General features: G+C 47.1%; 9 protein-coding genes across 9 annotated transcripts; 5 read left to right on the plus strand and 4 right to left on the minus strand.

Moving 5' to 3' along the window:
• Positions 1–624: 624 nt before the first annotated feature.
• ATNIH1004_009904 (uncharacterized protein) lies at positions 625–3103 on the plus strand (the record flags this gene model as incomplete). The annotated part of the gene is made up of 2 exons (XM_033574486.1): positions 625–1099; positions 1164–3103. 2 exons carry the CDS (start codon positions 625–627, stop codon positions 3101–3103), a joined length of 2415 nt encoding a protein of 804 aa, XP_033422504.1.
• Positions 3104–3927: 824 nt separating this feature from the next.
• ATNIH1004_009905 (splicing factor ESS-2 family protein) lies at positions 3928–5361 on the plus strand (the record flags this gene model as incomplete). Its single annotated transcript, XM_033574487.1, has 1 exon — positions 3928–5361. The coding sequence occupies one exon, from the start codon at positions 3928–3930 to the stop codon at positions 5359–5361; it is 1434 nt and encodes a 477-aa protein (XP_033422505.1).
• Positions 5362–5894: 533 nt separating this feature from the next.
• ALR1_1 (MID1 family protein) lies at positions 5895–7826 on the minus strand (the record flags this gene model as incomplete). The annotated part of the gene is made up of 2 exons (XM_033574488.1): positions 5895–6616; positions 6683–7826. The coding sequence occupies 2 exons, from the start codon at positions 7824–7826 to the stop codon at positions 5895–5897; spliced, it is 1866 nt and encodes a 621-aa protein (XP_033422506.1).
• A 1112-nt stretch (positions 7827–8938) lies between these two features.
• ALR1_2 (magnesium transporter CorA family protein) lies at positions 8939–10981 on the minus strand (the record flags this gene model as incomplete). Its single annotated transcript, XM_033574489.1, has 2 exons — positions 8939–9518; positions 9576–10981. 2 exons carry the CDS (start codon positions 10979–10981, stop codon positions 8939–8941), a joined length of 1986 nt encoding a protein of 661 aa, XP_033422507.1.
• Positions 10982–15961: 4980 nt separating this feature from the next.
• Positions 15962–17217, plus strand: THR1 (homoserine kinase; the record flags this gene model as incomplete). Its single annotated transcript, XM_033574490.1, has 3 exons — positions 15962–16385; positions 16486–16784; positions 16876–17217. 3 exons carry the CDS (start codon positions 15962–15964, stop codon positions 17215–17217), a joined length of 1065 nt encoding a protein of 354 aa, XP_033422508.1.
• A 1263-nt stretch (positions 17218–18480) lies between these two features.
• On the minus strand, positions 18481–19026 carry RBX1 (SCF ubiquitin ligase complex subunit HRT1; the record flags this gene model as incomplete). The annotated part of the gene is made up of 4 exons (XM_033574491.1): positions 18481–18579; positions 18644–18714; positions 18774–18852; positions 18916–19026. The coding sequence occupies 4 exons, from the start codon at positions 19024–19026 to the stop codon at positions 18481–18483; spliced, it is 360 nt and encodes a 119-aa protein (XP_033422509.1).
• Positions 19027–19890: 864 nt separating this feature from the next.
• ATNIH1004_009910 (proline-rich nuclear receptor coactivator motif-containing protein) lies at positions 19891–21291 on the plus strand (the record flags this gene model as incomplete). Its single annotated transcript, XM_033574492.1, has 1 exon — positions 19891–21291. The coding sequence occupies one exon, from the start codon at positions 19891–19893 to the stop codon at positions 21289–21291; it is 1401 nt and encodes a 466-aa protein (XP_033422510.1).
• A 2376-nt stretch (positions 21292–23667) lies between these two features.
• Positions 23668–25218, plus strand: SMI1 (SMI1/KNR4 family protein; the record flags this gene model as incomplete). The annotated part of the gene is made up of 1 exon (XM_033574493.1): positions 23668–25218. One exon carries the CDS (start codon positions 23668–23670, stop codon positions 25216–25218), a length of 1551 nt encoding a protein of 516 aa, XP_033422511.1.
• A 954-nt stretch (positions 25219–26172) lies between these two features.
• On the minus strand, positions 26173–26856 carry ATNIH1004_009912 (thioredoxin domain-containing protein; the record flags this gene model as incomplete). Its single annotated transcript, XM_033574494.1, has 1 exon — positions 26173–26856. One exon carries the CDS (start codon positions 26854–26856, stop codon positions 26173–26175), a length of 684 nt encoding a protein of 227 aa, XP_033422512.1.
• Positions 26857–27330: the final 474 nt, after the last annotated feature.

Below are 27330 nucleotides of genomic sequence, written 5' to 3' on the forward strand. Positions count from 1 at the left end.
TTTTTCTTCCTCATCCTTGTTCCTACCCCTCGACTAAGGACTAGTTGACTACTTCCTCTACTTATTTGTTGGGTCCCCTTTGAACTATACGGAACTAAACTACACTAACTTCCTCCCTCTCTCCCTCACTAACTCATAACTGTTAGTTTCCCCTCCCCTAAATCTCCCTCTCCTCTCTCCCTTCTTCCCCGACCATGGTTGACTGATGACTATCAATCCAGTTCATTCTTGATTGTCACCCCCCTCATAGACTTGATTGAACAATCTCCCCTTTCCTTCACACACACACACACACACACTCTCTCTCTCTCTCTCTCTCTCTCTTTCTGCGACAATTGTTGCCTCATTTACATTCAATCCCTCCTTGTCCAATGATCCATCGGTCTCTCCCAGGCTTGTTTCATCTCCAAATCTAAATCCAAAACACGCCAGACAATCCCCGGTACTGGACGTGTTATGTTCACTTTTTCCTCCTGAATCTTACAGATCGACCTTCTTAGGTTCTCACGACACTGTCTCCCTATCCCCTTTCTACCATGGTCCTGAGAACCACCAGCCTATCACAATTGCATACTTGAATTGTCTATTAGCACCCTGACTCGCATGAACAATTGAGTGGGCAATATGCATGTCTCTCACCCATCCATCTCAACTTCCCGGACCCTGTCCCAGGATGCGGACCGTCCTTCTACCAGAGCATCCAATGACCCCCCGGAACATATGGTCCATGTGCGGTCTCGGTCGACCGCGCATGCTCATAGTCCCAAACGCCGATCTGTCTTTAGTGGCCGCTCCCGGAGCAATACCACCACGTCGACCACCTCCTCACGTCGCTCTCCTGCTTCCTCCATGACCTCCGCCGACACAGCCTCGTTGCCTTCCTCGCAAGAGGAACGAGCGAGCTCTGCGGCAGGCATCCGCAGCGAGCGTCATGAAAGCATGACCAAGTCGCTCTTTAACCGCGGCAGCCGCATACTGCGGCGGCAGGGAAGCAAATTTAGCATCGCCGCCACCGTTGACGAGGAAGATGAGATGGAGCGGGAGAAGTCTCGTTTCGAGGTCTTCGGCCGTCACCAAAAGTCACGACAAAGTTATGCCCGTAAGTCTTCACCCTCGGATGATAACACCGTCGTTGCACACGCTCACCCCATCTCTTGCTACAGATGATAATTTGAAGAGCCTTATCTCTGACCCCTTTGATTTCCACCATTTGACTCACACAAGTCCATCCCATTTCCAGGCTTTGGAAAGAGCTCCTGAAACTGATCTGGTCACCGAATTCTCCGCAATCCGGGCCTCGCAGAGGCCAGTCACGGGCCTCAAGGGTATTCGAGCAGATGACCTCCACTTCCGTGACTTCTCGTCCGAGGATTTCACCAATTGTGGGACAGCCATTGTGGGAGATCTCCCTGATCCAGTTGCAACCAGCCCCCCAGCATCGCTGGGCGCCGTGTCGCCTTCATCGGCGGGCGCTAGGAGCCCCAAGGATACTACTAAACTCCCAAGGGAGTCCCGTGTTTTTGAGAACTTCTCCCGTCCGGTATCACGATATCCAAGGTTTGGGGAGTCAACTACCCCGCCGCCGAGAGCCACTTCGCCGCGACTGGCAGCCTCGCCTGAAATTCCTGAGCCGGCTCCTCGAGCCATCGATGAAATTCTAGGTCTATCCTCCCAGCAGACATACCCCGAACATGTGTATTCTCACGATGACGATGTACAACCCGACTCCTCCTTTGCAAACATGAGCATTGAGGCCATGTTCCCAACAGTTGTAGACCATACTATTTCTTCCGGTCCCGCCAAGGATACTGCCGACGCCACTAGGGTCTCGTCCCTGTCGTTCACCAACATGTCCTCTGATCTAGACGACGTTCCTGAAGAAGAGGAGGCGACCCATTGGCATGACAGCCCTGTGTCGCATGCGGAGAACGTTGCCTCGCGTGTCCAGTCTCCATCCAGCTCCCTGCTCACTGGGACACAATCTGCCTTTGTAGCTCGTTCTAAGTCTCAATTGTCGATCTACGTAGCCGAAGAATTGTCGAAGAAATTTTCCGAAGCCCTCGGGTCCCCCACTCTTCCTCAATACTGCATGGGCTCCGACATATCCCGAAGAGGCCAAGAAGCGAGGGAAATACCTCAGAGGCGACCCTCCATCCGACTCGGGCACACCTACGAGACCATCCATGAATCCTGGGATGCCGACATTGACTATTGCTATGAGCATGCGGCAGAATCGAACTCGAACTTCGACTGGGCTCATAATTCGCTTGATGAGCCTCGTAGTGGGAAGATAGGGATTCCAGCCACCACACTGGATCCCAGAAATTCACCGGAACGTGGCCAGGGCCGCCGTCTTCTTCCATCAGTGCACCTGTCGTGCACGCTGCCTTCCCCAGATCTGGACCCCAGCCCGCCTCGTTTTCAACCCAGAGACGGCGAGTGTTTTCAACCGGTCAGCTCTTCGATATTCCCATCAACCTTAGGAAAGCATGTGACCCAGGACACGCTCTATGAAGAGTATCTGTCGGCGGATGCAGAGTCAGACCGACATTTCTCATTTTGCTCGCAAGGTGTGATCCAGCCAATGGAACATCACGTCTCTCCTCGAAGTAGTTTTTCTCCCATCAGCAAGTGTAACTCGCAGGAGAGTCTGATTTTATCTCGTGCTGCATCGATCGTCCGCAAACATCGTTCATCCGTTTCCACAGCGAGTGTTCCAGAACTAGTGCACAGCCTGGCCAACAGCCGAGAGCTACCCTTGACGGACCAGATTCATTCCGGGGAGTATCCCGTGCCATCTGGCCCACCATCCGTGTCGGGACTCGCACGGGCAGACTCGACCTCCCACCATCGACAGACGATGAGTCTAGCCCGAGAAATCGAATACCAAGTTTTCAGTCGGGCCGACAACGCAGGGCACAAGGTGGAGCTGGCGCCTTCTCCCAGTCCGTCTATCCATGATCGGGCCAAATCTACGTCCGATGTGGAGGCAGCCCCCTTAGTCTCGAAGGCTGTAAAGGATGAAGCCTCCTTTAGAGGTGCCCAGCGGAGAAAGGGCAGAACAACGTCCTACTCTCTTTTCCCCTCTACAGTGGCCAATTAAGCCACTGTATATTCGTTTTTCTTCATCCTATACAAGAAGGGGCCACAGAGTTTTTGCAGCATACACAATCCTCGGTAGTTTTCCATTTTCGATGTCAAGCCAGTCGCTTATAGAGCCTTTCAACGACCTGATGATGTTTTTTTTTTTTTTTTTTTGGACCTTCCACTTGTTCCATTACTCCTTCTATTGCGAGATATTGGTTCATAAATTCTCAGGGCTGCTATGATTTTCTTTTGTTATCTGCGGTGGTTTTCAAAACTGTTGTTAGCATGTCTCTTGCATTTCTCAGCGATTTCTTCCCCGGGAACAAAAAATGTTGGGTGTTATTTGGAGGGAGGATTGGGCCCAAGGCAAAGGAGCTTTTTCCTTCTCTCTTTCCTTGTTGTTTTCTTTTCTTTCCTTTTCTTTTTTGTTTCCCTTTCCCTCTTATTTTAAAGGGGTTAAGCACCATGTCCATGGCCTAGGCCCAACATGTTCGTCGATGTGATGGGATCGGGGGGTTCCTTTTCTTCAAGAATGTTTCTTTATGCATACCACACATAGAAAGACCAAAGAAACAAAGACCAGTAGGTACCAGTTCAAGGGTCTGTTTCATTCATGTTGATCATAGTTCGTGCTCCAAGTAATTAGTAGTTAATCAATGAATAAAATAGTGAATTCCAGGCATTGACGACGTCATCTGGCCACGGGTTCTCACCGCCTGCTGTCTTCGGCTTCCCTCTCTGCTCCTTTATGCTTCATCCATGCTTCTTCCTTCCGTCAACACTTCTCTCCGGATTCCTAATCCTCCGTCTTGCTCACTGTCCTGCTTCTTCGCCCCAACAATGTCGAGACCTTCGTGGGCTTTGACGAAACGCCAAAATGAAGCCAGCCTTATGCTGCCGCCGCCTCCTCCCAAACGTATCAAACGACCTTCTTCGGTTTTGGATGAAGATGTTTACACCGAAGCTCTATCCAACATCATTGCGAGAGATTACTTTCCTGGATTGGTAGAGGCGCGAGTGAAGCAGGAGTACTTAGAGGCTCTAGATTCAAAGGATACAGAATGGATCGCAACTTCGAAGAAGAAACTCACCGACCTAGTGATGACACGAGCTCGTGGTCACCCTTGCTCACCTTCGGCCACTGCGACTCCCCGGCCAGTCAACATCGCACGCCCGGGGGATACTCCAATAGCTTGGGGTGGGGACACCCCCATGTCGATGATGTCCACGGCTTCGTCGAAGGCTATTCAGGCCCCACCCTCCAACGAGAGCTCCCCCGATATATCCAACGTCGGCCTTTTGGACTTCCAAGCAAAATTTACTAGCGAAGATAACGAGTCATTCAATAAACTACTGGACAAACAGAATGCCAAGCGTCGAGAAAAGTATGCTTGGATCTGGAGCGGCAATAAGATCCCCACTGCCCGACAGATTGCGCATCGTCGGCGCGAAGATAAACGGATTGAGGGTCAGGGAGGCAACCCTGACAAGAATAAACAGATCGTCATCAAAACAAACTTGGATGCTCGACCGGCGAAACCTGACTCGTGGAGGGTCCGGCCGGAAAATTCCCTCATGTTCATGCCTTCATCTGTTGAAGACTCATACGAGAGCATCCAACAAAAGGCCGACGCAGCTTCTCGGGCCGGAGCTAAGCAGGTAGCTTTTCATAATACGCGATTGCCCGATGAGAGCCTTCATGCGTCTACATCCGAAGGAGCCGCTCCTCCACCTTCGCCATCCATGTCGGCCATTAAGGATGCTATTGCAGGACGCCCTCGTGCTACGGAATCGGAGGTGGGTTATGAGGGAGGCGAAACGCCTCGAGTGAATGGATACGCGTTTGTTGATGAGGATGAGCCGGGGCCTGAACAGCCTATCGCGTCAACAGGGGAAGGCGATCAAGACGTTTCATGTGATGGCCTCCGCTTGCTGGGAAGTGGCGATGCAACTCCCAATCCTTTTCAAATCCGAGAGAACCGGAAACGAGAAGATCTCCATCATCGAATGGTAGATCGTGTGGCGCGAACCAAACGATCAGAAAAGGCTGCACGGGAGACGAGAACACCGATTGCCACAACACCACGGTCCGCGAGCATTCCCCGACTAGACTTTAGATTACGCTCGCCGCACATGGCTTCCGGGTCAGGAAAGATGCTCACGCCTGCGGCTCAGAAATTGCTACACCAAATGGGCAGTACTCCTCGACCGACGGGATCAGCGTCCTCAAGTTTACGGAACATGTGGACACCAACACCGAAGAAACCCAAGTGATTTTTCTCCCTTTTAGTTCTTGTTTGGTCTTATTCGTTAGGGTTGCATGGGTATATGCATATGTATCCATAGCGGACTTGACAGGTTGATACTACGGGTTCAGTTGGCGTTGTGTGGCCGGTTGGCGTTCTCTGACCTTTATGATACCTAAGCAGCGATTACTTTATAGAATTTGATCAATTTGATCAGGTTGAACATTTTGTTCGAAACCCGCTCCCATTTAGGTGAATGCACCTCCCTTATTTAGCTGGGCACTGGATCTTCGCATCGGTTAGAGGGGAAGTCATGTGGGAAAGACAAAGGTTTGAGAAAGGCTATAGGTTATGTACGATGTATATTTATCTAAACATGATATGACATATGTATAAACACAACTCCCCTCCCCAAGTATTATTGCAAAGAATTTCAAATATAATGTGGCTACCTCACAAATTTCTCGCTGTAATTGAACGATTTGGGCGTAAGGAGGCTTTCATTTCTATCGCGTACAAATGAAGGTCATAATGCAGTCCTGATCTACCTAAACGCAGTTATTATAGTGCGGCGAGTGGCTCTGGATCACACAACTGGCTCCGTCTTAACATTGCAGCACCCAAAAAGAGATCCATACGATAGCCAGTACATACAAACTCGTCCAGAGAGACTGGTACGAATCTCGCGCGCCGTTCAGGTAGTTCTCCGCCCCCCGGGTAGTTGCAGGTAATGATATCCTCGGAGCGTGTGCCATACGAAGCATTGAGCCAGTTCCCATCCGGGCAGCTGAATCCCAACGCAGCAGGACAACTCATCGCAAGGTTGTAGCAGACATCTTGACACGGGAGAACTTCCTTGTACGGCCCAGGTCGCACTTGGCTGTCAATCAATGAGTTTCGGGATTGATTAGTAACGGGGCTTTGGAGAAGCGGATCGTTGCCGCTCAGTGAAGAGCCGTTGATGAATTTCTGACCAGCATTCCGAACTTGGAGAAATTTGTCCGTACTCGAAAAATCAGTGCATCGAGGAATGGTCACGGCACATAACCATTGCTTGTACGCTCTCCCACAGTCATCGCATCCGACGGCCAAAGAGAACCGACTTTCGCTTGGGGCATCACATTGGATTTGATCTAATGAATAGGAGAAGTTCTTGTACATCGCAGCAGCATACTCATCATAGATTAATCCGAGGTCCCCTGACTTGATGGATGGACGGGATGGTACGGCATATGCGACATCGGAGCAAAACGATAGGTCGAAAAGGAGGGCACAATTCTCATCTTTTTTTTTTTGTCTGTTAGTAATCCAATACCTATGGAAGGGACGAGGTAAAATAGCCAACCCACCTGCTTTGGTTGTGAATTTCAGTGGTTTCCAAACTTTTCCGCCGCCGCCGACGGACCCATTTTTGGGCCTAGTTGAATTGCCATCCATCGCTAAAATCGCAGTATAAACAGAACTCCTGTTAAGGCCGGTGATGAAGAATTGCTCTTTGGGCTTCATGCCGCGAGTGGTCATGCTGACTTCAACCCCATCTTTTCCTATCTGAGCATGTCGATCAAGCGCGCAGTATGACCGGTGTAGGCCTGAGATAGCGGTATCGTTGAAGCTGCTGACGAATATCGTATACCGGGGTGTCATGTTCAACCAAGAACTGGTATTCGGAGAGCTGAGGTCTGTCAAATTTTTAGTTGTAAGAAGAGCGGCCTTCATGTCCGTATCCAGGAAGTGCAAGAAATCATCTTCATCATCAACGTTATGGTAATAGCCATCTACTGATGCAGCAATTTCGTAACTGTATGACCCCGAATAGTCGCTATTATTGGGAGCAGCGACGCCAACGTAGACATCCCCTTGGACCTGTGTGGCGATGCGCATATAGCCATCTTCGGCATTGACTTTGCTTTGACTCCTGGAATCTCCGCCGGGGCCTGGTCTCTGCAAAGATTCGGACGTAGAAATGTAGACCTCTAGTTGCGGTAAGGCCGGTACGTGGCCCGAATCGGACTTGTCGAAGTTGGGCTTCGAACATGTGGTAAGGGAGAGGTAGACAGCCGTCGAGCGTTTCGAATTGTCATGATCCTGACCCTCAGAAGTCTTGTTAATTGTCTTCCCATTCCAAGCATCTTTCGGGAAATACCACCAGTGGATCTCGCCTAGCTTGACGATGCCAGTCTTGTGCTGGTTATTCGCAAGTGCGGATGATCCCGTTGGAGCTCGGCGGATCAGATCAAGGCCTCGCGGTTCTCCAGATTCGTCCACGACATCTTCCAGTACAAGTCCATTGTAGGCTTCTAGCGTAAAGGGAAATCGCGCATTGCCATCACCTAGACTTAGTTCGCTTTGGTTCTCCGAGGCGCAGGGCTTCAAACCCGCAGCGTCGGCGAATCTCGAATTCAAGACAGCGAGGGTGACAACACAGTAGAGAATAATTGCGCCGACAGTCGCACCAGAGTGGCCCTGCGGGAAGGAGCCTAACCACATAGACATCCAGGGCATGCAATCGGATCTGCAATGAAGGCATGAAACAGAGTAGGTGCCCCTGCCAAAGAGGTGCAACAGGCTTCCTCTCACGGCGGAGGCCGATTGAATCGTGATGGAAGAAGGCCAGTATGTGAGAAAGAAGGGAATAGAATCATTCACCGCTATATCAGGTCTAATTGGGAACTGACGATACCCACAGCACCCGATGGGGACAGGCACATCGTTGTTGGATAGATGGATTTCTTTGTTGAGTGGGATGATTTCGATGCTTAAAAAGTAAGCTTAGTACAAAGTACAAATTAAGTAACGTAACCGGCAATCGAGTGGCCATTCAGACCGAGCAGCCGCCTTTGTATTCTTGGATTCCATACATAATGGCTGTTTTTGACGCTCTGAAACTTCAACCACAAATTGTCGAGAGAGCCTAATAGTTGAATGATATAGTAATAGTATACTACACATATATATTAGATGGCTCCTAAAATTTAGGAATTTTTTGGCTAAGTTTTGTGTATCCTATACTTTCTGGTTATACTTTCTGGTATTTAAAGCTGGAAAATAATAATAAAACTTCTTAGAAAATACATAACATTGATATGCGCTATATATATTATTACCACTTAATATTCATATAAACTTTCTGATTGTTGAGATTTCAGAGCATCAAAAACATCCATTATATTTGGAATACAGAAAGAAGGTGGCTGCTCGCTTCTTGCCGGTTACGGTCCTTTTTTGTCTGGCACTTGTACGGTACAACATACTGCACCGCCACATCAGGTTACATGCAATGTTATAGAGGTATATTACAGTATAATACTCTGCCCACCATACAGGAGCCATACAATTCCGTACTTTGTATAACAAAAACAGCCAAGGGTTACCGCGATGGAAGAGGCTGCCATTCAATTCTGAATATGTATACTTTGTAGTTATATAGTACAGACAGATAGATATATTGTCCTGGCCCTATTCATACCAATACAAATTTTTTGTGTCTGTGCCTGTATGGTTCCCCCATTCAACCCAATTGGGTTGTCTGCTGGCTGAAGTCTCTACATACTTGGCCATGTATGTATGTATGCTGCGACAGGTTTCGCAGCACTTCAAGATGCACTCTAAACGAGCTTATAAAAACGAGCCGCAATGCCACTAAGGATGATCACGGCCGCAATGACACCGAGGATGCCGAAGAACCATCCCAGGCCCGGGGTATCCTGCCCAGGAACATTGACGTTCATCCCAAACAAACCACAGATCAAGTTCATAGGGACTAGCATGGTGGCAATCAGCGTTACCTTGCTCAGAACTTTGTTGACGTGATTCCCGAGGACCAGGTTTGTCACATTCAATTGCGCCAAATAGTTCGTATGCGAGCGGCTGAGCATTTTCTCGAAATGTGCCAAGTTCGACATCATTGTCACTACGTGGTCTTGAATGTCACCCAGGTAAAGGCCAATGTCGCCCCGCGGTGTCACCGAATACTGCTCATTGCAGCGCTTGGAAAATCCTCGGATCACATCCGCTTTACCGCCCAAGAGGCGCATCAAGCTCATGACTTTCTTGCGCAGACCACCAATTCTCGGCAAGAAAGATTCAAAATCGTCCATGCGCGCAATAAAGACGAGGTCTTCAATGGCTTCGGATTCAACTTCGATTTCTCGAATCACGGGACCGAAACTATCCACGATATCATCACTGCGATGGTCAGAATGGCGTATATAATATAAGGAGAAAAGGATAGAAGAGGCTTACATCATGGCATAGCAGATCCAATCACTACTAAGCGACACATAATCACGAAGCTTTCCGATTCTCTTCCGAACGCTCGACGCATGTGGGTTGTCGGTAAAGGAAAATGATAGCACCCCGTCACGGAAGACGACCATGTAAAAATTCACGGGTTCCATAAATTGTTCGCTGGTTTTGTCCATTTGGTAAAATGTCCGGAAGCAAACAAAATAATATTGCTTGAACAGCTCCACTTTCTCACGAGCCTCCTGGGTCAAAATATCCTCTGTTGTCAGAGGATGTATAGAGAAAGCCCTTGAGAGAGCCCCCACTTCTGCCTCAGTAGGATTCAATACGTCTAGCCACCAGACACCTCCATCTGGGCCTAACTGAAAAAGGTCCCGAAATGTGTCTCCAGGTAAAACCAGATCACCTAGTTCCGCGGCATGCACTGTGCTCTGCGACTCGGATGAAAAGAATCCAAACCGGGAAGGCTCATTTTCGTTCTTAAGGTTCTCGAGCAACTGTTTCTCATTAATGGAATCATCAAAGCATTTTTCATTACCCTTAAAATCAGGGTCCATCGCGTCATCTGAGGATTGGCAAGTGCTGGAAGAACGCTCCATTTCATTCACATCGGGCTTCTGGGCCCCCGGGCGAAGATCGTAAAAAATACGTGGCTTCCGACTTTGGGAGCTTAGGCTATGCTTGCGTCTATCTGTGATAGGCTTCGACTTCTGATTCAGAGCCACAAATTCCTCCAACTCTTCATAGTCAATGACAGGGATGCGCCCCGGTTGCTCAAAGGATGGAACACATGTGTCATCAGTCGAATCTAACTGTATATCACCCGGCTGAGGTCTAACAGCACTTGCGTTGCTAAAGGTTGGACATCGGGGATGAGTGCCGCCGGATACAGTCCGTTGGAGAATAGCCTCTAGATCTGGGGCAGCATGGCTTTCCAAAGTATTCGCACGCTCACGGCGACGGGGATCCGCAAAAGCTTCGACCGAGTTCGGCGGAGATGTTGACCGGGCCGAAACAGATGATTGCCTCGACATATTTGCCAGATCCTGATGCGTACGACTGAACGTTCGAGCATGCCGGGTAGTCCCAGTTGGTTCAATTGAAAATCGTCGTCCCAGACCGGCAATATCCTTAGCCGACCGGTCATCATCCACTATCGCTTGTTCAAAATCTCGGGAGTAGGAACCTTCTCGAAGAGCATCCTGAACATGTAGCAAATCTTGTCGCTGAGGTGTCTCTAATATTATGCCTTGTTGGGCGGGGTTTTGGCCGCTAAGAGAGAGATCTGGCGCAGCTTCAATGCGAGGGTGATCCAACTGAAACCGATGGTCATCCAGTTCAGGGACCGGAGTGCTGAACCTAGTCAGGCACATATACTTCTCTGACCTAGGCGATTCAGACATTTTTGCGAAACCGGCACTTGACAAAGGATATTGCACTAAGACAACAAGTCCAAAAACGCTAGTAATCTGCACCGACAATAAAAAGTCCTCCTATAATCTCTTACGATCCGAGTCTCCGAGTAAGAGCGGACGAATTCGAGTGCACAAGTCCCAGGGATAGTTGCTCCTCCATCGACTAGCCAGACCCCTCGCAAGGGCCTGGCATTACCGATGCGCGTCCGTGTGCCAGCTTTGAAGTTGCTGGAAGTATCCGGTTATGGGGGTCTGGTATCGCCCCCGCAGAAGACCCTGAACTTGGGGCCCAGAAGAGGGTGGAGGAAAGATGACTGGGTGTAGCGAAGGCCCGCCAACTTGACTGAGTAATGCGAATGGAAGCGCTGTCGCTCCGACGTTGCAGGGAAAATGAGTGTCGACAGAGAAAGCTCCTCTGCAGAAAGTCGTTACACTCCACCAAATTTCAACTTAAATGCTCTATTGACGACGCTGAACCCCGATTCGTTCAAATACGTGTAGAAGATATAGTCAGGAGGAGGGAGGACAAAGGCAACTTCAGGAGATCAATGAGATCCCAAAAGAGTCAGATGCCTAACTTTCCCCCCCAAGGATTAAAAATAATGAGGGCAAATGAGCTGCAAGATGAATAGCGAAGATTGTCCCCAACTTAATGATATCATATGATCCCAATGGCACAGATAAAAGGCAAAATTAACAACGTTGAGCAATGAATGCTTTTGGAGACAAATAAGTTGGAGGGGAGAGGAAAGAGAAAAAAGGGGAGGGGAAATCGTCCACCTCTGCAGGTGATTGATTACAAAAAGATGTCTAGAAGGAGAAGGGGGGGCAAAAAAAAAAAAAAAAAAAAAAGTGGTAGTACGAAGGACGGAGTTAGTAGGTCATTAACTATTACAGAGACATCGATTGGGTGCTTTAATGGGAATTTTAAATAAAAAGAAAAAAAGATAAAAAAGAGGGGCGGGCAGAAACTTCCGCTCGGGAAAAAGTCAAAGGCTACAACGTTAACATTCCCACAGCATAACAACTTCCAAAAAAAAGATAGAAATTTGCAGCAAATTCCCAACTGTCTTTAGTGGTAACAAGCAACTTCTTGCTAGAATTTATTGCCCATTATTGTTATCCATACATACAAGGGGGGGAATAGTACTAATTAATTTATTTTTTATTCTTCATTTGAGCAAAAGCACTCCCCAATTTCGTACGCTCAGCAAAGACGCCCGAAAACACAGCCGTACTATCCGGTAGGTACTACGGAGTATACCAATGGGAATGGAAAAAAGCTCTAGATCTTAGTTGAGGCCCAAGTGCTGGTTCTGAAACATAATATTTCATTCAGATTTTTGTATTGTATCTTTATTCGAGGAAGAAATTACGGTTTCTATTGTAGGTAGTATTATCATACGCAACACTTACTAAGTATTGGAACGGGAGGACTGGAGCTGCCAGTGATATATCACTCATGTCCCCGTGGTTCACTTGTCATAGACCTCATACAACAGTAGTAAAACCATTATGTTGGCCACTGATACTGCTGAGTAGGTAGGTATAATATCAGCTCTCCGGTTATACAGAAATATGTACATACCCGTCTCCTGCGCGGCTCACCGCTCACCGCTTCGGCAGACCCTCTCCTGGGGGTCTGCTACAGCTCAATTATAAAAATTTAAAAAATTCATTATACTAGTATATCTATTTTTGAAGTATTCCCACCACACAAATGCTAAATCAACCTACAAAGCCGAGGAGGAGATTATTCAGAAAGCTCTATACCTATACAATAAAGAAAAACACGAAAATACGCGCGTGAATATTTCAAAACTTGCACGGGAATATGGGGTCAACTACCAACGCCTTCGTTTAAGAATCCAAGGAAAAAACAGCAAATCTACGCGGAAACGTACTAATCTACGCCTGGATCCTGCTCAGTATGATGCTTTATTTTGATTATATTGATCGATATGATGATGCAGGCGCTCCACCAAGTATTAGTGCTATCCGAAAAGCTGCAAATGCAATTCTACGGAACAGTCATACAGATTCTTCAATACGACCACCAGAAGTCTTAATAAATTGGCCATGCCGATTTTTGAAGCAGCATGATCAATATTTCAAAGGAAAAAGACAAGTAATCGATATGGATCGGCACAATGCAGAGGATACTGCATTAATTTCACAGTGGTTAACTATTTAAAGCTTCAAATTGAAGCAAAATCTCTGCAGGATGAAGATATACGGAATTTCGATGAAACAGGCTTTCGAATTGGACAGGGACGGGTTGAGACAATTGTGACTTAATATCCTACAAGAAATAATAATATTGCAAGCGCGTTAACACGGATAACTGTAACCTCAATTGAATGCGCAAATTCTATGGGTTATACTATACCACCAGTGTCGATCATGCCAGGCAAGGTTCAGTTAGAGGCTTGGTATGGCTCTACAAGTCTTCCAGATAACTATATTCTGGAGGTATCAGATTCCGGCTATATAAATGATGTAATAGCGTACAGCTGGCTGCTTTATTTTGATTACTTTTCTGCTAAGCGGTAGCGAGGCGAGTATCGGTTACTTTTAATGGACAATCATGAATCTCATCTAACTGTTGAATTTGTCCAATACTGCCAGAATCACAAGATTTTATTGCTTACATTTCCGCCTCACCTAACCCACCGGCTTCAACCACTTGATTCAGTTCCTTTTCAGCAGCTTAAAATGGCCCATGGCCAGGCAGTCAACGCAGTATCCCGATTCCGCGGAGAAAAATATGATAAATTGGAGTTTTTATATGACATAGATAGTATCCGCAAGCGAGCGCTTACTGGGCGTACAATTAAGGCAGGGTGGCGGGAGGTAGGAATCCGGTCATGGAATCCTTCTCTTGTATTGCAGAAGCTTGGTGGGACAGCTGAAGAGGAAGAACCTTTAAAAATATATGATGGAGATCATATAATTGAGAATTTTAAAGATATTACTGTGTCTACAACTACTGCTACTACTACCACCACCACTACCACTGCTACAGTGCAGAGAACACCGTCGCCACCACGAGAGGAAGAGAACAAAACCCCTACAACACTACGCTCGTTTAGGAAGGAGGTGGTGATTTATCGGAGATTAAAAATAAAGCTATCTCCTTCGGTTGATCGTCTGCTCCGTGGTGGGTTGACCCAGGCAGAAAAGTATGCAATGTCATCTTTGCATTGATAAGCTTAGCTTCAAAGAAAAGACCTCAATTCCACCACCCGAACACGCCGCTGGGTGCATATGGACGGTCTTATATATGCAAAGGATGTCAATCGTCATATTGAGGAGAAAAAATTCAAGGAAGCACAGAAGCGTTGGAAATCTACGCTTAAAAGACATCAACGTGAGGCAAAAGCATTAATGGAGCGGATTGCTAAAGATATTGATGAAGCCCCAACACCGACTCCAGCAAGCGCTGAAAGGGATAAATCTGAAGATTTATGGTTTATAGATTTAGAAGGCGATCGTAATATACCTTCATCTTTTCTTGAATAGGCAATTTGTGAGGTTTATTTTCAATATAATGAAATTTTTATAATTGAGCTGTAGCAGACCCCCAGGAGGGGGTCTGCCGAAGCGGTGAGCGGTGAGCCGCGCAGGAGAATACTTAAATGTATATATTGGCTGGTATCTAATATACTATGGAGAAACTTATTCGTGTCACGATGGATAGGGCCAAGCCATATGGAACTGGTTAAGTTGACCACCTAGATTAGCAAAAATAATCAACTAGTTACAGTGTGAGTGGCGACTTACTATCTACATCCATAACAAAGAATTATACTAGTATACATACCAAGGTAAGTACTGAGGTACTCTCCATAAAGGCACACTGGGTACAGAAATATGTAGCACAAGGCTGCAGCAAGCCTGTCAGGGTTTACAAACCAGCAATTCTAAAATTCTAGTTAACTAACGTAACCAGTAAACGAGGGGGCCCTGTATTGCATATAAAATGACACTTTTGGCGATCTCAGTACCTCAACCAATGTTAAATATACTATAAAAGTTGATTCCTACTAATTAAACACACACTGTAGAATGTTCCCTTAGTTTATTTGGATTTTAAAGATTTTTTCTGGCTTATAATACAATATTACTTCAATACAGCTATATTTAAAGACTTCTCTTTGTAATATAAAAACTACCTATATAGTTATACTATAAGATTCTAGGTATAATATATATTTACATGATATTATTTTGTGAAGGTTTAGTTGTCTCCACGTTAGTAGAGGTATTAAAACCACTTGAAATGTACAAGACGAATCAGTCGCATCTAGCACTATATATAGTAGCGAAGGCCATACTCTGAGCAATACAGTGGGTTCAACCCTTGACAATATCAGTCTAAATCATAGATGCTAGGCCCTATTAATATGTCCTTGTTGAGATACGGAGTATTAAGATTGCAAAAAGTACCATTTTATATGCAATACAGAGGTCTCGCTTTCGTGGCCCGCTTGTTCACTGGTTAGTTAACTAGGTTAGTTATGTAGTTCTATTAAACTTGTCAGTCCTACAGAGCATAACAAAATTCGAGAAACTTGACTGAAATACTTCATCTGCTCTGCATGGCGACAGCCCTTTTTGATCTTGAGTATGCTTGCTGAGATTGCTTCAGGATGTACTAGTAGTTGAGAAAGAGTAGCAATATTCGAGAATAAAGACAAAAAACACAGCAATAGAAATGGAGGGGAAAATTTTAAGAGAGGGAGGGGGGGCTGGGCTCCAGAATTACTCCAAGATTTCGGTGTGCCAAGAAAAGCAAGAGTCATAAATGATAACTAGCATGAAAAAGAAACATCTTTCCCACCAAGACGCTCCCCACGTTGTCAAACGGCACTAAGGTTTAACCTTTATTGGTAAATTGAATTTGTTTCTCTTTGCTTCTACTGCCCATCCCTTTAAAGCCCCAAAATACTCATGACTTCCGCCACAATGGCCACATCCTCATTTGTTCTCAAAACACCCTGTTCATCAGCCAATATCGGCCCCGGATTTGATGTGATCGGCCTAGCTTTGTCTCTTTACATGGAGCTTCATGTCACAGTTGACCCATCAAAGCCTTCTCAACATCCACTTAACTGTGCGATCACATATGATGATCGAAGCGGCAGTACCGAAAAAATCAGTCTGGACCCGGAAGTCAACCTGATCACCCGTGTAGCTCTGTATGTACTTCGATGCCATGAGCAGAGGGCATTCCCTGTCGAGACCCGCGTCCACATTGTAAATCCTATTCCTCTGGGTCGGGGTCTTGGATCGTCTGGTACTGCCGTGGTGGCCGGGGTCATGTTGGGAAACGAGGTAGGTCGTTTGGGACTGAGCAAAGACCGATTATTGGACTATTGCTTAATGATCGGTGAGTGAATGGCTGGTTCTCCGAAACAACCGCACGACGATGGCATTGATGCCGGGCGTATAGCCTTCCCTATGTGGTCTTTGACTTACTCCTCGACCAGAGCGCCACCCAGACAATGTCGCTGCTTCGCTCTTTGGAGGTTTTGTGGGGACTTACTTGAATGAGCTCAAACCAGAAGATGTAGCCCGTAAGGAGATCCCCCTCAGCGAGGTTCTGCCAGCCCCAGCAGGGGGTGTCGACACGGGCAAGCGACCGCCTGAGCCACCTCTTGGAATTGGTCATTACAGGAAGTTCCACTGGGCTGAGGAGATCAAGGCCATCGCGATTATTCCTGATTTTGTGGTGCCTACTGCTAACGCACGAAACGTCCTCCCTACCACGTATTCAAGAGCGGATGTCGTAAGTTCTTTCTATTTTCCTGCTGATTTGGAGACGCTTAGGGGCCATTTTAATAAATTACATTCGAGATGCTGAATCCCCAATTTCCCAGGTCTTCAATCTTCAACGTGCTGCCTTACTTCCAGCGGCTTTAGGCTCCTCTCCACCAGATCCAGACATGATTTACCTAGCCATGCAAGACAAGGTGCATCAACCATATCGTCAGACCTTGATTCCCGGCTTGACAGAGATTCTCCAGTCTATGAACCCGAGTACGCAGCCGGGGCTTCTTGGAATCTGCTTGTCGGGTGCCGGCCCAACTATTCTGGCTTTAGCCACTGATAATTTTGCCGAGATCGCAGATCGTATTATTTCTCGGTTTGCTTCCAATGGAATATCATGCCAATGGAAGCTCCTTGAGCCAGCACAGGCTGGCGCCACGGTGCAATATTAGGAACACAATTGAGACTATTCGTCCTTCAGGTTTCCGAATATCGAAATCAATAAAAAAGAAAAGGAAAAAAAGGCAGAAGGGGGTGGGGGAAGGGCGGTATAGTCCAGTTTCATGACCACAGCTTCTATTAAAAAGGTGTATTCTTATGGCATGCTTCATTTGGACATTGGGCTTCTAGTGAACGGTGCGGTTCCTTATGGTGATAGAGCTATTGATAGAGTATATACTTCAGAGTGTCGGAGTACATTACAATAAGATAGTCAATTGCAAAACATGGCTGAAAATTTACAGCACCCATGGAGGCAGAGAGGTTTAGCCTGAAGCAGCCGAATTATGATTATTCGATCCCCGACCATTGTTTTAGGCAGGTTCACTTTGTTGTATATAAGTCCAGTTAATATGGGACGGACCGAGGCACTGGAGAGTTCTAGTTCCATAAGGCGGTCAGTACTATTAATTGGAGCGCGGCTTCCACGTATGTCATTCTTGGGATACATCAACCCAGCATACTGAGAGGGACATAGCGATAAATCCACAATTAGCCATGGGTGATTTCATTGCGCCTATTCAAGATGCTCTGGAAGGCCAGATCGTAAGTCGTCCTTATATTCTTCCCTGGCTACTATCACTTGGCATCCGATGGTAACCTGGCAACTTTACATGTGTAGGATTTCCACGGCCAGCGCATAACTGAAGTTCTCTCAACGGCCTTTTTGATTATATCCGGAGTGAGTGTGTTCCATAATATCTTTCCCAATTAGACTGGGAAGAGAAACTATAAATAGGAAGCTCTTTCCCCTCAAGAAGCCGGATGACTGCTGACAGTCTGCTACCATACAGGCTGTCGCTTTTCTAATCGGGTATATCTATCAAGACATCCACTTAACACTCTGGGTCGGTTTGGTGGGCACGATGATAACGGGATTGACTGTCATTCCTCCGTGGCCCATGTATAACAAGAACGCGGAAAATTGGCTCGTCCCCTTGGTAGGGAGCGCTGGCGGAGTCGTGGTACCTAGATAGGAAGGAAGCTACATCAAATATAGTCGAGAACTTGGAGCTGATGGATTACAACCACCCATCGCTCATTTATCGTCTATCGTCATATACACAACCAGATGCCTGCATGTAGTCATGTAGGAAAGTAGCTTAGATTAAAGTCCCATTAACGCCGATCAGGCCCATTCATTCTCCTCCGTTTCTTGCATCATCGGGTGAGTCGTACCCTATAAACCCTGAGGGGTGCCTTATGACGCTTGCTATTTACCGCCCATACTTTTGAAATTCCCAGTCCCGGTTATCCAACGGGCAGACTTGGCGAGTTTTCAGCCAGCGAGATATGCAATGAAAGTGGAATGCATGCTGAAGAGCACGAAGTTGGGCGTCAGATTTTGACTTGAAATCCAGCGTGGATGTATAGACTCACGTTGCAAATCCCCCAAGCAACCGTGCATTCTTCGGTCGTAGATGAGCCTTGATTCGCTTGGCACTCAATGCCTATATCCCATACGTCAGATTCACTTTCGTGATAAAAACCCAAGTAGCGCCAAACGTACAAAGATCCATGATATGATTCCTGCAAATCGCACAGTTATCAACAACAATATCCCACGCCCAGAGAGCTACCGCATTCCACTATAGCAAGTTTCCGAAGTGAGCCAGTCGGCATGAGCCAGCAAGGAGCCGTTGAAATTGTACCTTTTTGACTTCAAACCGCTTCTTGCCATCATTGGCACTTTCCGAAGCTTTTGATGACCCTTTGGTCCTGGCCGAAGCACCAGAAGTATCTTTCATCTCCACGTCCGCCATATTGAGTTATAGTGTATATTATCTTGTCAAAATGGGGAGGATGGCTCCAAGGGGGGCACGGAGTTTTATCTCGAGCACGCAGCTAGATAGTGGCAGATAGATGGCGATAAAGCACAATCACACTAGCTACCGATGTAAATAAGCCTAACACAGTCGGGTAGGTACTGGAGGAGAAGCTAGCTTTTAAGCACACCTTTGATGTCTCCGGAGGAACAACGAAAGAAAGTAGAGGGTCTGGGGGAAAGCGGGGACCTCAGTGGTTGGACTTTGTTTTGTTTGCACCCCGCTGCGCCGATGGAAAGAGAAAGGGAGAGATGAGGCAGTAGTAACTAGTTAACAAGAGGGACCTTCTTAGTCATCACAGATCCCCGCTTGGCTTACCCCCAAAGCCGCCCTCTCAGACTTCTTTCTTTGACAAACGTCAATCATCAATCATTCAACGCAGTACCCTATAATGCCTACCTATTTCCCTTCTTTCCATTCCCCATCTTCGTTCACCTAGCTAGACGCGAGCATGCCTAGGAGCTCGAGCTATTTTCCTATCATTGCGATTTCATGGTTTTCATAATAGACGAACTCATATCTCGTCGATCAATTTGCCATCGTTTCAGTCAGCCCACCTGCAGTGCCCGCGGCGTTTTATACCGGATTTCGTTGTCACTATTAAATCTCAGCGTTGGCGTGTTCAGTGCAGACTGCTGGGCAGTACTCTTGGCACCTTCTGGCAACTCTTGTTTTCTGGTCTCACCTTCACTTTTCTTGCTGGGTTTACCTTACCGTTTCCTTTTTTTGAATATTCTTTAGCTTCTTCTCATCTTTAAATTTCACTTCAAGGCTGTCTATTTATTAAGCCACCCTGTTGCAATGTCGACACAATCGCAAACCCCTCCGACGCCGAAAGGCCCTCGGAATATCAACCGACACAATCAGAAAAGAAGCATTCCCCCTCCAACACAGAAAGGCGCTTTAGTAACGACGCCTCCATCGTCTCCCCCAAGGAATTTAAGCCCGGGAGAAGCAACCACAGACTCCTCAAACAATGTGAACCTGTGCCAGAAGAAACATGGTCGGTACAGCAAGAAACTACGAGATGCACCCAGAGCATCACCGGTCCAGAAAAATGGTCATCGATACACGTCCTCACATCCAAACAATACCACGACCCCTCAACCCAAAGACAGTCCTCACTATGCAGGCCCCACGTTCCACGCATCCCCGGCCCCGTCTGCCCTTCCAATTCCAAGTTTCTTTTCAAAGTCCATGCCAGATTCGGACATCGTGCCAGCATTGGAGCAAGACAATGACTATTATGATGCCGGCCCAGATCTTGAAACCACTCCGTCAAAGCCAAAGCAACGGCCTCAAATTCAAAATGGAGGTCAAGAATCAACGCCTCTCGACTTCCTTTTTAAGGCTGCTGTTGAGGCTAGGAACACCCAGCCACAACGTAGTCCCGAATCCAACTCCAGGATCAGGTCCCCACAGACAGACTCCAAGGCCCTACAACAACGCAAAGCCGACGCAGTTTCTAACGGAATGTTCCCATTGGAGATGGATAGCCCGAACTCACGTAATTCACAAATTGGGCCTTCGTTTGCAACATCATACAAAGAACGCATGAATGCCTTGCGATCCGCTAGTTCGCCTTCCCCGCCAATGACAGATCTCGATGAAGATCAACGAAGAGCTAAAACTGAAGCGCTGAAAAACCTATTACTTAATCCTCGTCCTCAAAGGCCTTCGTTTTCGTCAACTCTTGCTCATGATAACAGTAGCGGGATCACAGAGCGATCAATTCTCTGTCCCACCGTTCCACATTTTGCAACCCCGTTGAGGACTACCTCCGGCCCACCAGCCACCACCATGCCTTACCATGTACCAGGCGAGCAAAGGCCCCTTAGGCGCGGCAATATGTTTCATCCGCCAACTTCTCAATATCCATCCTCTGGTGGTCCCCTGCAACTGCGGACTCACAACTCCGCGATGAGAAAAGAAGTACTAACGTCAATTCCTGGAAACACGGGAGGCCTTGCAGGGGAATCAGCTTGTTTACCCCACGTGGCGCATGACCCAAAGCTCCCAAATGGCTATATGCATTCATGTTCCCCGGTTTCCCAACAGTCTACTGCATCTCGTCCCATGTCGGCAAGCACGTCCGCGCAAGCTCTCGATACTAAGAAGATGGAAGATGATATACGAAGAATTTTAAAACTCGACGTCAATCAAGGATTCCCTCCTAACGGCATCCAGAGTTCGTACGCCTAATGCTATTCTTCGAAATCTTAGGGTTGCTTTCCATTCCCGCTGCCGTTTTCTTCTTTCGTGGAACTTCAATCTCGTGAACCATCTGTCCACACTGTTAATTTCCTTCCAGTAGACAGGTTTGGATAGTGTGTAGCGGATGCCACGATCAGATCCTCCAGTCTTTCTTTTCTACTTTTCATTCCTCTCTCTCCTTTAACGTTTCAGATGGTTGTTTCTTAAGATTGGTGTTTCTCCGCGGTTCATGTTAGTAGCGGTTATTGTCGCGGTTACCGGGATTCTTGGTCCTTTAGCGGGATGACTTTATACCCTCTGATTGCATTGAACCCGGAGTCTGGGTGCCTTTTTGACTGTTCTTTCGGGGTGGTTTGGTTTTTGGGATGGGTTCTGGGCAACCATAATGATGCACTTCTGGAAGCATTCATTTATCTTACGGCCTTTGTCCTCTCTTGATTGTCGTTTTTATTGTTATGTTTCTACTATAGTTATCCTTACCCGTTTCGGATTGTTCAGCTTGCTTAACCTCTTCTCTATGTCGTTGTTGCCCCCCTACGAGTTCACCAAGAAGTGAAACTATATCTGCCTTCTGTAGGCTCTGTGGATTGTCTATTGGGGTCTACTTTTAGTATCCCCTCCCTTGATCCCCCCCCTCTTGTTAGCAATTCTCTTCTCTATTTTCATTCGGGATCACTACATTTGAGAGATATATGTATCCCATCTGGTTATGTCAGCGACATATTTACCTAGTTGCTTCTCACACCTTCACCTGGTTCTGCCCTATGTATGTACACTCGTTGCGAAGCTAGTCATATACCGCAGAATAGACGTTTGAGCCAAGCATAAAGAAACACTACACTTCTGCTGCAGATATCAGTATCTCATTCCTCTCTGCGGTTTAGTAGAATTTGCGCCTGGGAAGGGGAAAAGGACTTTGGAGAGCTATAAAGTCCTTAATAGTTAAGTTATAATTAGGCAAGGCCGATTACCTGCCCCAATGAGATTGTAATATTCATCAACTGCTGAAAGTTTACTTAGGAGGTAACGGCTGTACCGTAACATTACGTAATGTGTCTATGGATAACTAGTAGGTACGAAGCAGATATCAAATACAATAGTAGGTAGTAACTATCTATGTAGAGATAGGCTTCCCTTTGTTGTCATCAATTCTTGGATAACTAGTTAGTTACTGCAGCGAGCAAATCCAATGCAATAGGAAAAGATACATACCAATTGGAGCATTATTTTTGCCCATTACTGGAAATAAGCTCTCCTTTCCGCCTACGGAAAGGAGAGTACGCAAGGAATGTAACCAAAGTGCACGCGCTACAGTTGTCAGAATGCGGTTGTTTGTTGGCGTGTGGTGATTAAAACGCCATTGTTCTCATGTCTCAATATTTTTGGAATGTGCATATTATTTTGGTTTGTTTTCTCTCTCCCTCTGTCTCCTTCCCCCCTCTACCTCGCTCCCCCTCTTTTCTTTTCTTTCCTTTTCCGGGGAGGGCAAGGGGGATGGTAGCAATACTTTTTATTGGCTTTCCTGTTACGATTAAATTAGATAAAATTTACTATTTGTAGCTACCTTCATAGAGGTACCGGGTACTTGTTTTAAAGTAATACAATGTGATGCATTATTGGAATGGTGGGGATATGATGGTAAGTATGAAACCGTACTGTACGCATCCCTGGGTCCGCCTTCCTAGGGGGTCAAGAAAATCGTTGGCGGGCGGCAAATCGACTCCTTCACCCGCTACTTGGTTAGCTCAAGGAGAGAAGACCTTCGCTGCAATGGGAAGACAGACAGACGCCCGAAGGAAGGCTGCAAACTGATCACCAACACCATTGTCAGTCATCGTCACTTTCTATCCTGTACTCACTCTCTCATTTATTCATTCAGTCTTGCTCACTTGTCTGCCTTTGACCACTGAGATCATCAAAAACATCATCCCTCCTCTCGACCCTCCGTGAGCTCTTCCGCCTCATCGTCCTCTCCTCCTTTTTCACTTCACGCAACCCTCTAACTTTTTTTTTCTTAATTTATTTTTTTCTGAACCTCTTCTCTTTTTTCTTGAACCAGTATTCATTTATTTTTTTTGTCTCCCTTTTTGTCGGCACCTTCTATCACTGCCACCTATCTATCTCTCGACTGTGGGCCTCGAATCATACCTCCGTCCAATGATCTGCCTTGAGGTGGTTTGAAAGACATTGCTGAGGAGCAGATTTTCTGTTAATTACGAATCTTAGCTCAACTTGTTGAGTTTACAATATGTCGAATGTGTGAGTGATTCTGGACCCCCGTCGACCTCGGTAGAACGCCACTTTGTAGACGGCTGGTTGACCTTCAATAGCTTCGGATCAGCATGGCGCTCTTTCTGGCATACAATGACTTCGTATGATCGGCATGCATCCCACGACTCTCCTTATCGAACCGGCAAACATGTGCCTTTGGGTCAAAGCCGTCATGATCCTCTCACATCCATTGCAACCAGCGCCATTGAATCGCGACCGGACCTAACAGATTCCTATGAGGATGACCAGCCCAAGGGTTCTACAAACACCAACTCCAATGGCTGGACTGGTTCTCCTACAGGAGTGGGCTCTCCAAATCGCCCTTATTCCCCCGGGATGCGGTCACTCTCTTCCCAGAAGCGACAGTCCACCGATCCTGGTGTAGATGGCGCCGCAGAGATGCAGAGTTTCCACGATGGTGCGCCACCTCCTCCGCCGGTCTCCCATTCGTGGAAAAAAATCGATCGGTGGTTGGAAAATAATTATGAAGAGTTATATGATAATCTATGCGAGGGATGCACACAGAATGACATTAACGAGCTGGAGCATGAGCTGGACTGTAGCCTACCACTTGAAGTGCGCGAGTCCTTGATGGCTCATGATGGACAGGAGCGCCCCGGGTTGCCCACGGGAGTCATATTTAGCTGCATGCTCCTAGACTGCGAAGAAATCTTTCAGGAGTGGAAAAACTGGCGAACGGTCAACGAGGAGTACCTGAGCTCATCTGGTGCGATGAGCTCTCAGCGTCCCCCAAAGGCCTTCGCAAGTTCCTCGTCTACTGCTCTAACTCCCCAGGGTCCCAATCCAATGTGGAGACAGGATCTTCTTGAGCGCCAGGATTGCCAACCCCCCGGTGCAGTCCAGAAGGCATATGCCCACCCAGCATGGATTCCTCTCGCTCGCGATTGGGGTGGCAATAATATTGCAATCGACTTAGCGCCCGGACCTACTGGAAAATGGGGCCAGGTCATTATCTTTGGTCGAGATTATGATTGCAAATATGTCATCGCTCGGTCTTGGGCCGCTTTCCTCGCAATGGTGGCGGATGACTTCTGTAGCGGCAAGGTCGCTGTAGATGAGGATAACAGCGAGTTGAAGCTGTTGGAATTCAAACCCCAGAATGTCGAACCCCCCTACTTGGAGATTCTCCGTTGGAGAACAGATCAAAAATATGGCAGGAAGCCACCTCGTCGCAAGGCCCCTAATGGACTAGGACTAAGTACAGGCAACAAGTCTGGGAAGGAGTCTCCTTACGGAAGTCCCACGCCCAGTGAAGAACGTGGGAGGTCTCCCCACCGGTTCCCCAATCGCGGATCCACTCAGAGTCCCAAGACGCAGTTCGGTGTATCAAGTCCTCTCGCCCGCGTCACAGAGGAAGCGCCGAGCCCTGTGCAAGGAAACGGCGAAGCTGAATTACCTGGGGGTACTGCCAAAACAGAAACGAAAGAAATCCAGGGTGATGATTTGATGGAGGTGACCACACCGCAGGTATCGGGTAAGGAAAACGAAGGAATTACAGCAAAGGCAGATGAGCACAAGCCGTCAGAAATAAATAAGGTGCAAGAAAGTGAGTCAAATCAAGGAACACCTGGGGCCAGCTTGGATACCGAGGTCTTGGGTGAAATGAAGAACGTGGTTATTTAGGCCTGGACTCTTACCTTTATGCCTGTTCACACCGGTTCTACCATTTCGTGTCGTGTCTCTTGTGAGCAATTGGGCCTTCCTGTTCTGGTGAATGAAAGGTTCAGGGACCTCAATGCTACAGTTTTTTTCCGGCTGAGATCCACGCCTAATAATGGATACGGGTGGTGGCTGGTTTGACTTGCTTGTATAAATTCCTAGCTTTATTCCCGATGTATTCTATGGCATTCTCTCTTTCTTCGGAGAAGCCTCCTTGTTTATTTCGCTTGGTGACTTCTATCCCGTTCTATATTCACCACTTGTAATTCTATCCCAACAATCATGCAATAGTAGCTCTCTCATATTGACCCTTATGCCACTTCTCGGTGTATTGTATTTAATTCAAGGGTCATCAACAGAAACCTATAGAGGTGAAGAGAAAAAGAAGAATCTATCGCTGTAAAATGGTACGGTCATATCTTGAAGCGAGTCACCATGAATTGTGTTGGTTCTTACGCCACTGAGATTTCCAATGTTGGTATTTGATGTCCTGCGATTATCGTGGGCTTGGACCTAATTGAATTAATTCGGACTAGCATGTACCTAGTACACAGTGGCCATTATACTGGCGAGAAATTTATTGAATACCGCGTGTAGCGAGCGATCAAAGGCACTCGGGGAAACAGGGGAGCTTCTTGTGGATTTTGACATTTCTTCCTAGCATATCAACAAGTTCAGGTCGGCCAAAGCAATAGAAATCGGCCATGACCCCCGATTCATAGTGAGCGGTTGGTGCGGGTGCCAGTTATATGTCGGTTGCTCGCCTTGTGCTTTCGTTGAAGCACTTTTCAAATCCAGACCTACCGGAAGAGCTGGTTTTCTATAAACCAACCGTGCCACACCACTTTCCCGTGGTTATATGGGATGGCGGGCTGTGGTGAATGTGTCTGAAGTCAAGAAAAATCATTCGCTTCGGTCCTAGTCGTCATCATCGTCGTCATAACGGCCCCGTTGGTGTCGCACATTTCCACTTCGTATACCCCTTATGACGCTGGAATCCTCTGCATCGCTTGTGTCGGACGACTGGGAAACTTCATCTCCACCCTTCACCTTTGCCTGGGCCAGTATGCCTTTCCAAAAGAGTCTTTTTTCAAGTGTTGCGGTGCTAAATCCATCGGTTCCATCTCGGCCACCAGAGCCAAGCCCTTCGAACCCAACCACACGCGCAACCGCGACACCATCCTTAAATCCAACCACACAAGGAAGTACCCGTATCTTCATTTTCTCCACAACGAACGGGGTGCTCTGCACATCGGCACGAGCAAAGCGCACTTCGTAATGCTGCGTTGCCAACGTCCGAATATGTTCATCCATTGTACTACAGCGGGCGAAGTCCGGATGCGCAAAGTGAATGACACACCGATGGGTCTGCGTAGTGAAGTCCAGCAATGCCTGGTCACTCTTCAATGTAGGGTATAGACTGTCTTCAATAATCATAGTCCCTGGGGCTGAGGAAAGGGCGCCAGGCCGGTCGTTTTTTGCCGACGCGAACTCGGCATTGAGCTGTTCGATTCGATGGGCACGGTAAGCGGAGTCATCTTCGTTCTCCAAGGCCTTGAAAAGGGCATCATCTTCAGTTTCTTCTTCTCTTGCGGGAGGCATAGATACGGCGTTGTGGTCGGTTGGCTGGAGTAGTTAACGAGTTGGGAGGTTCGCGTGGGGGGGACACGATTCAGGAGAAGCACGATATCAAAATTTCGGTCAATAGGCTAGAGATTGATAGGAGGTAAATCTCAGTGTGCACACATATAGGTATATGAGTTTGCAGTTATGAATCAAATAATTGGTAAAAGCAGGGCAAGAGGAGGTAAAAGAAATCCAAAGTGATTGGAGATATCAGAAGAGCCTAGGAAACGGACCGTATGAGTATGACCACAACAGCCATGAATGCCTGTCTTGAGGAGCCAAAGAGAAAAAAAAAAAAAAAAAAAGTCGAATTACAGAATGTTTGGTCGTCTAGGCACCATAACTAAATGAACATACAGGGAGCACTTTTGACATGAAGTACGGATGTATTGATAGAAGTACCTGGCAGTATGTATCAAGTACCAAAGACGCCAATATGTATGGTATTAC

Source organism: Aspergillus tanneri, assembly GCF_003426965.1.
Source record: "Aspergillus tanneri strain NIH1004 chromosome Unknown AapTan_5_pilon_pilon_pilon, whole genome shotgun sequence".
Taxonomy (NCBI): domain Eukaryota; kingdom Fungi; phylum Ascomycota; class Eurotiomycetes; order Eurotiales; family Aspergillaceae; genus Aspergillus; species Aspergillus tanneri.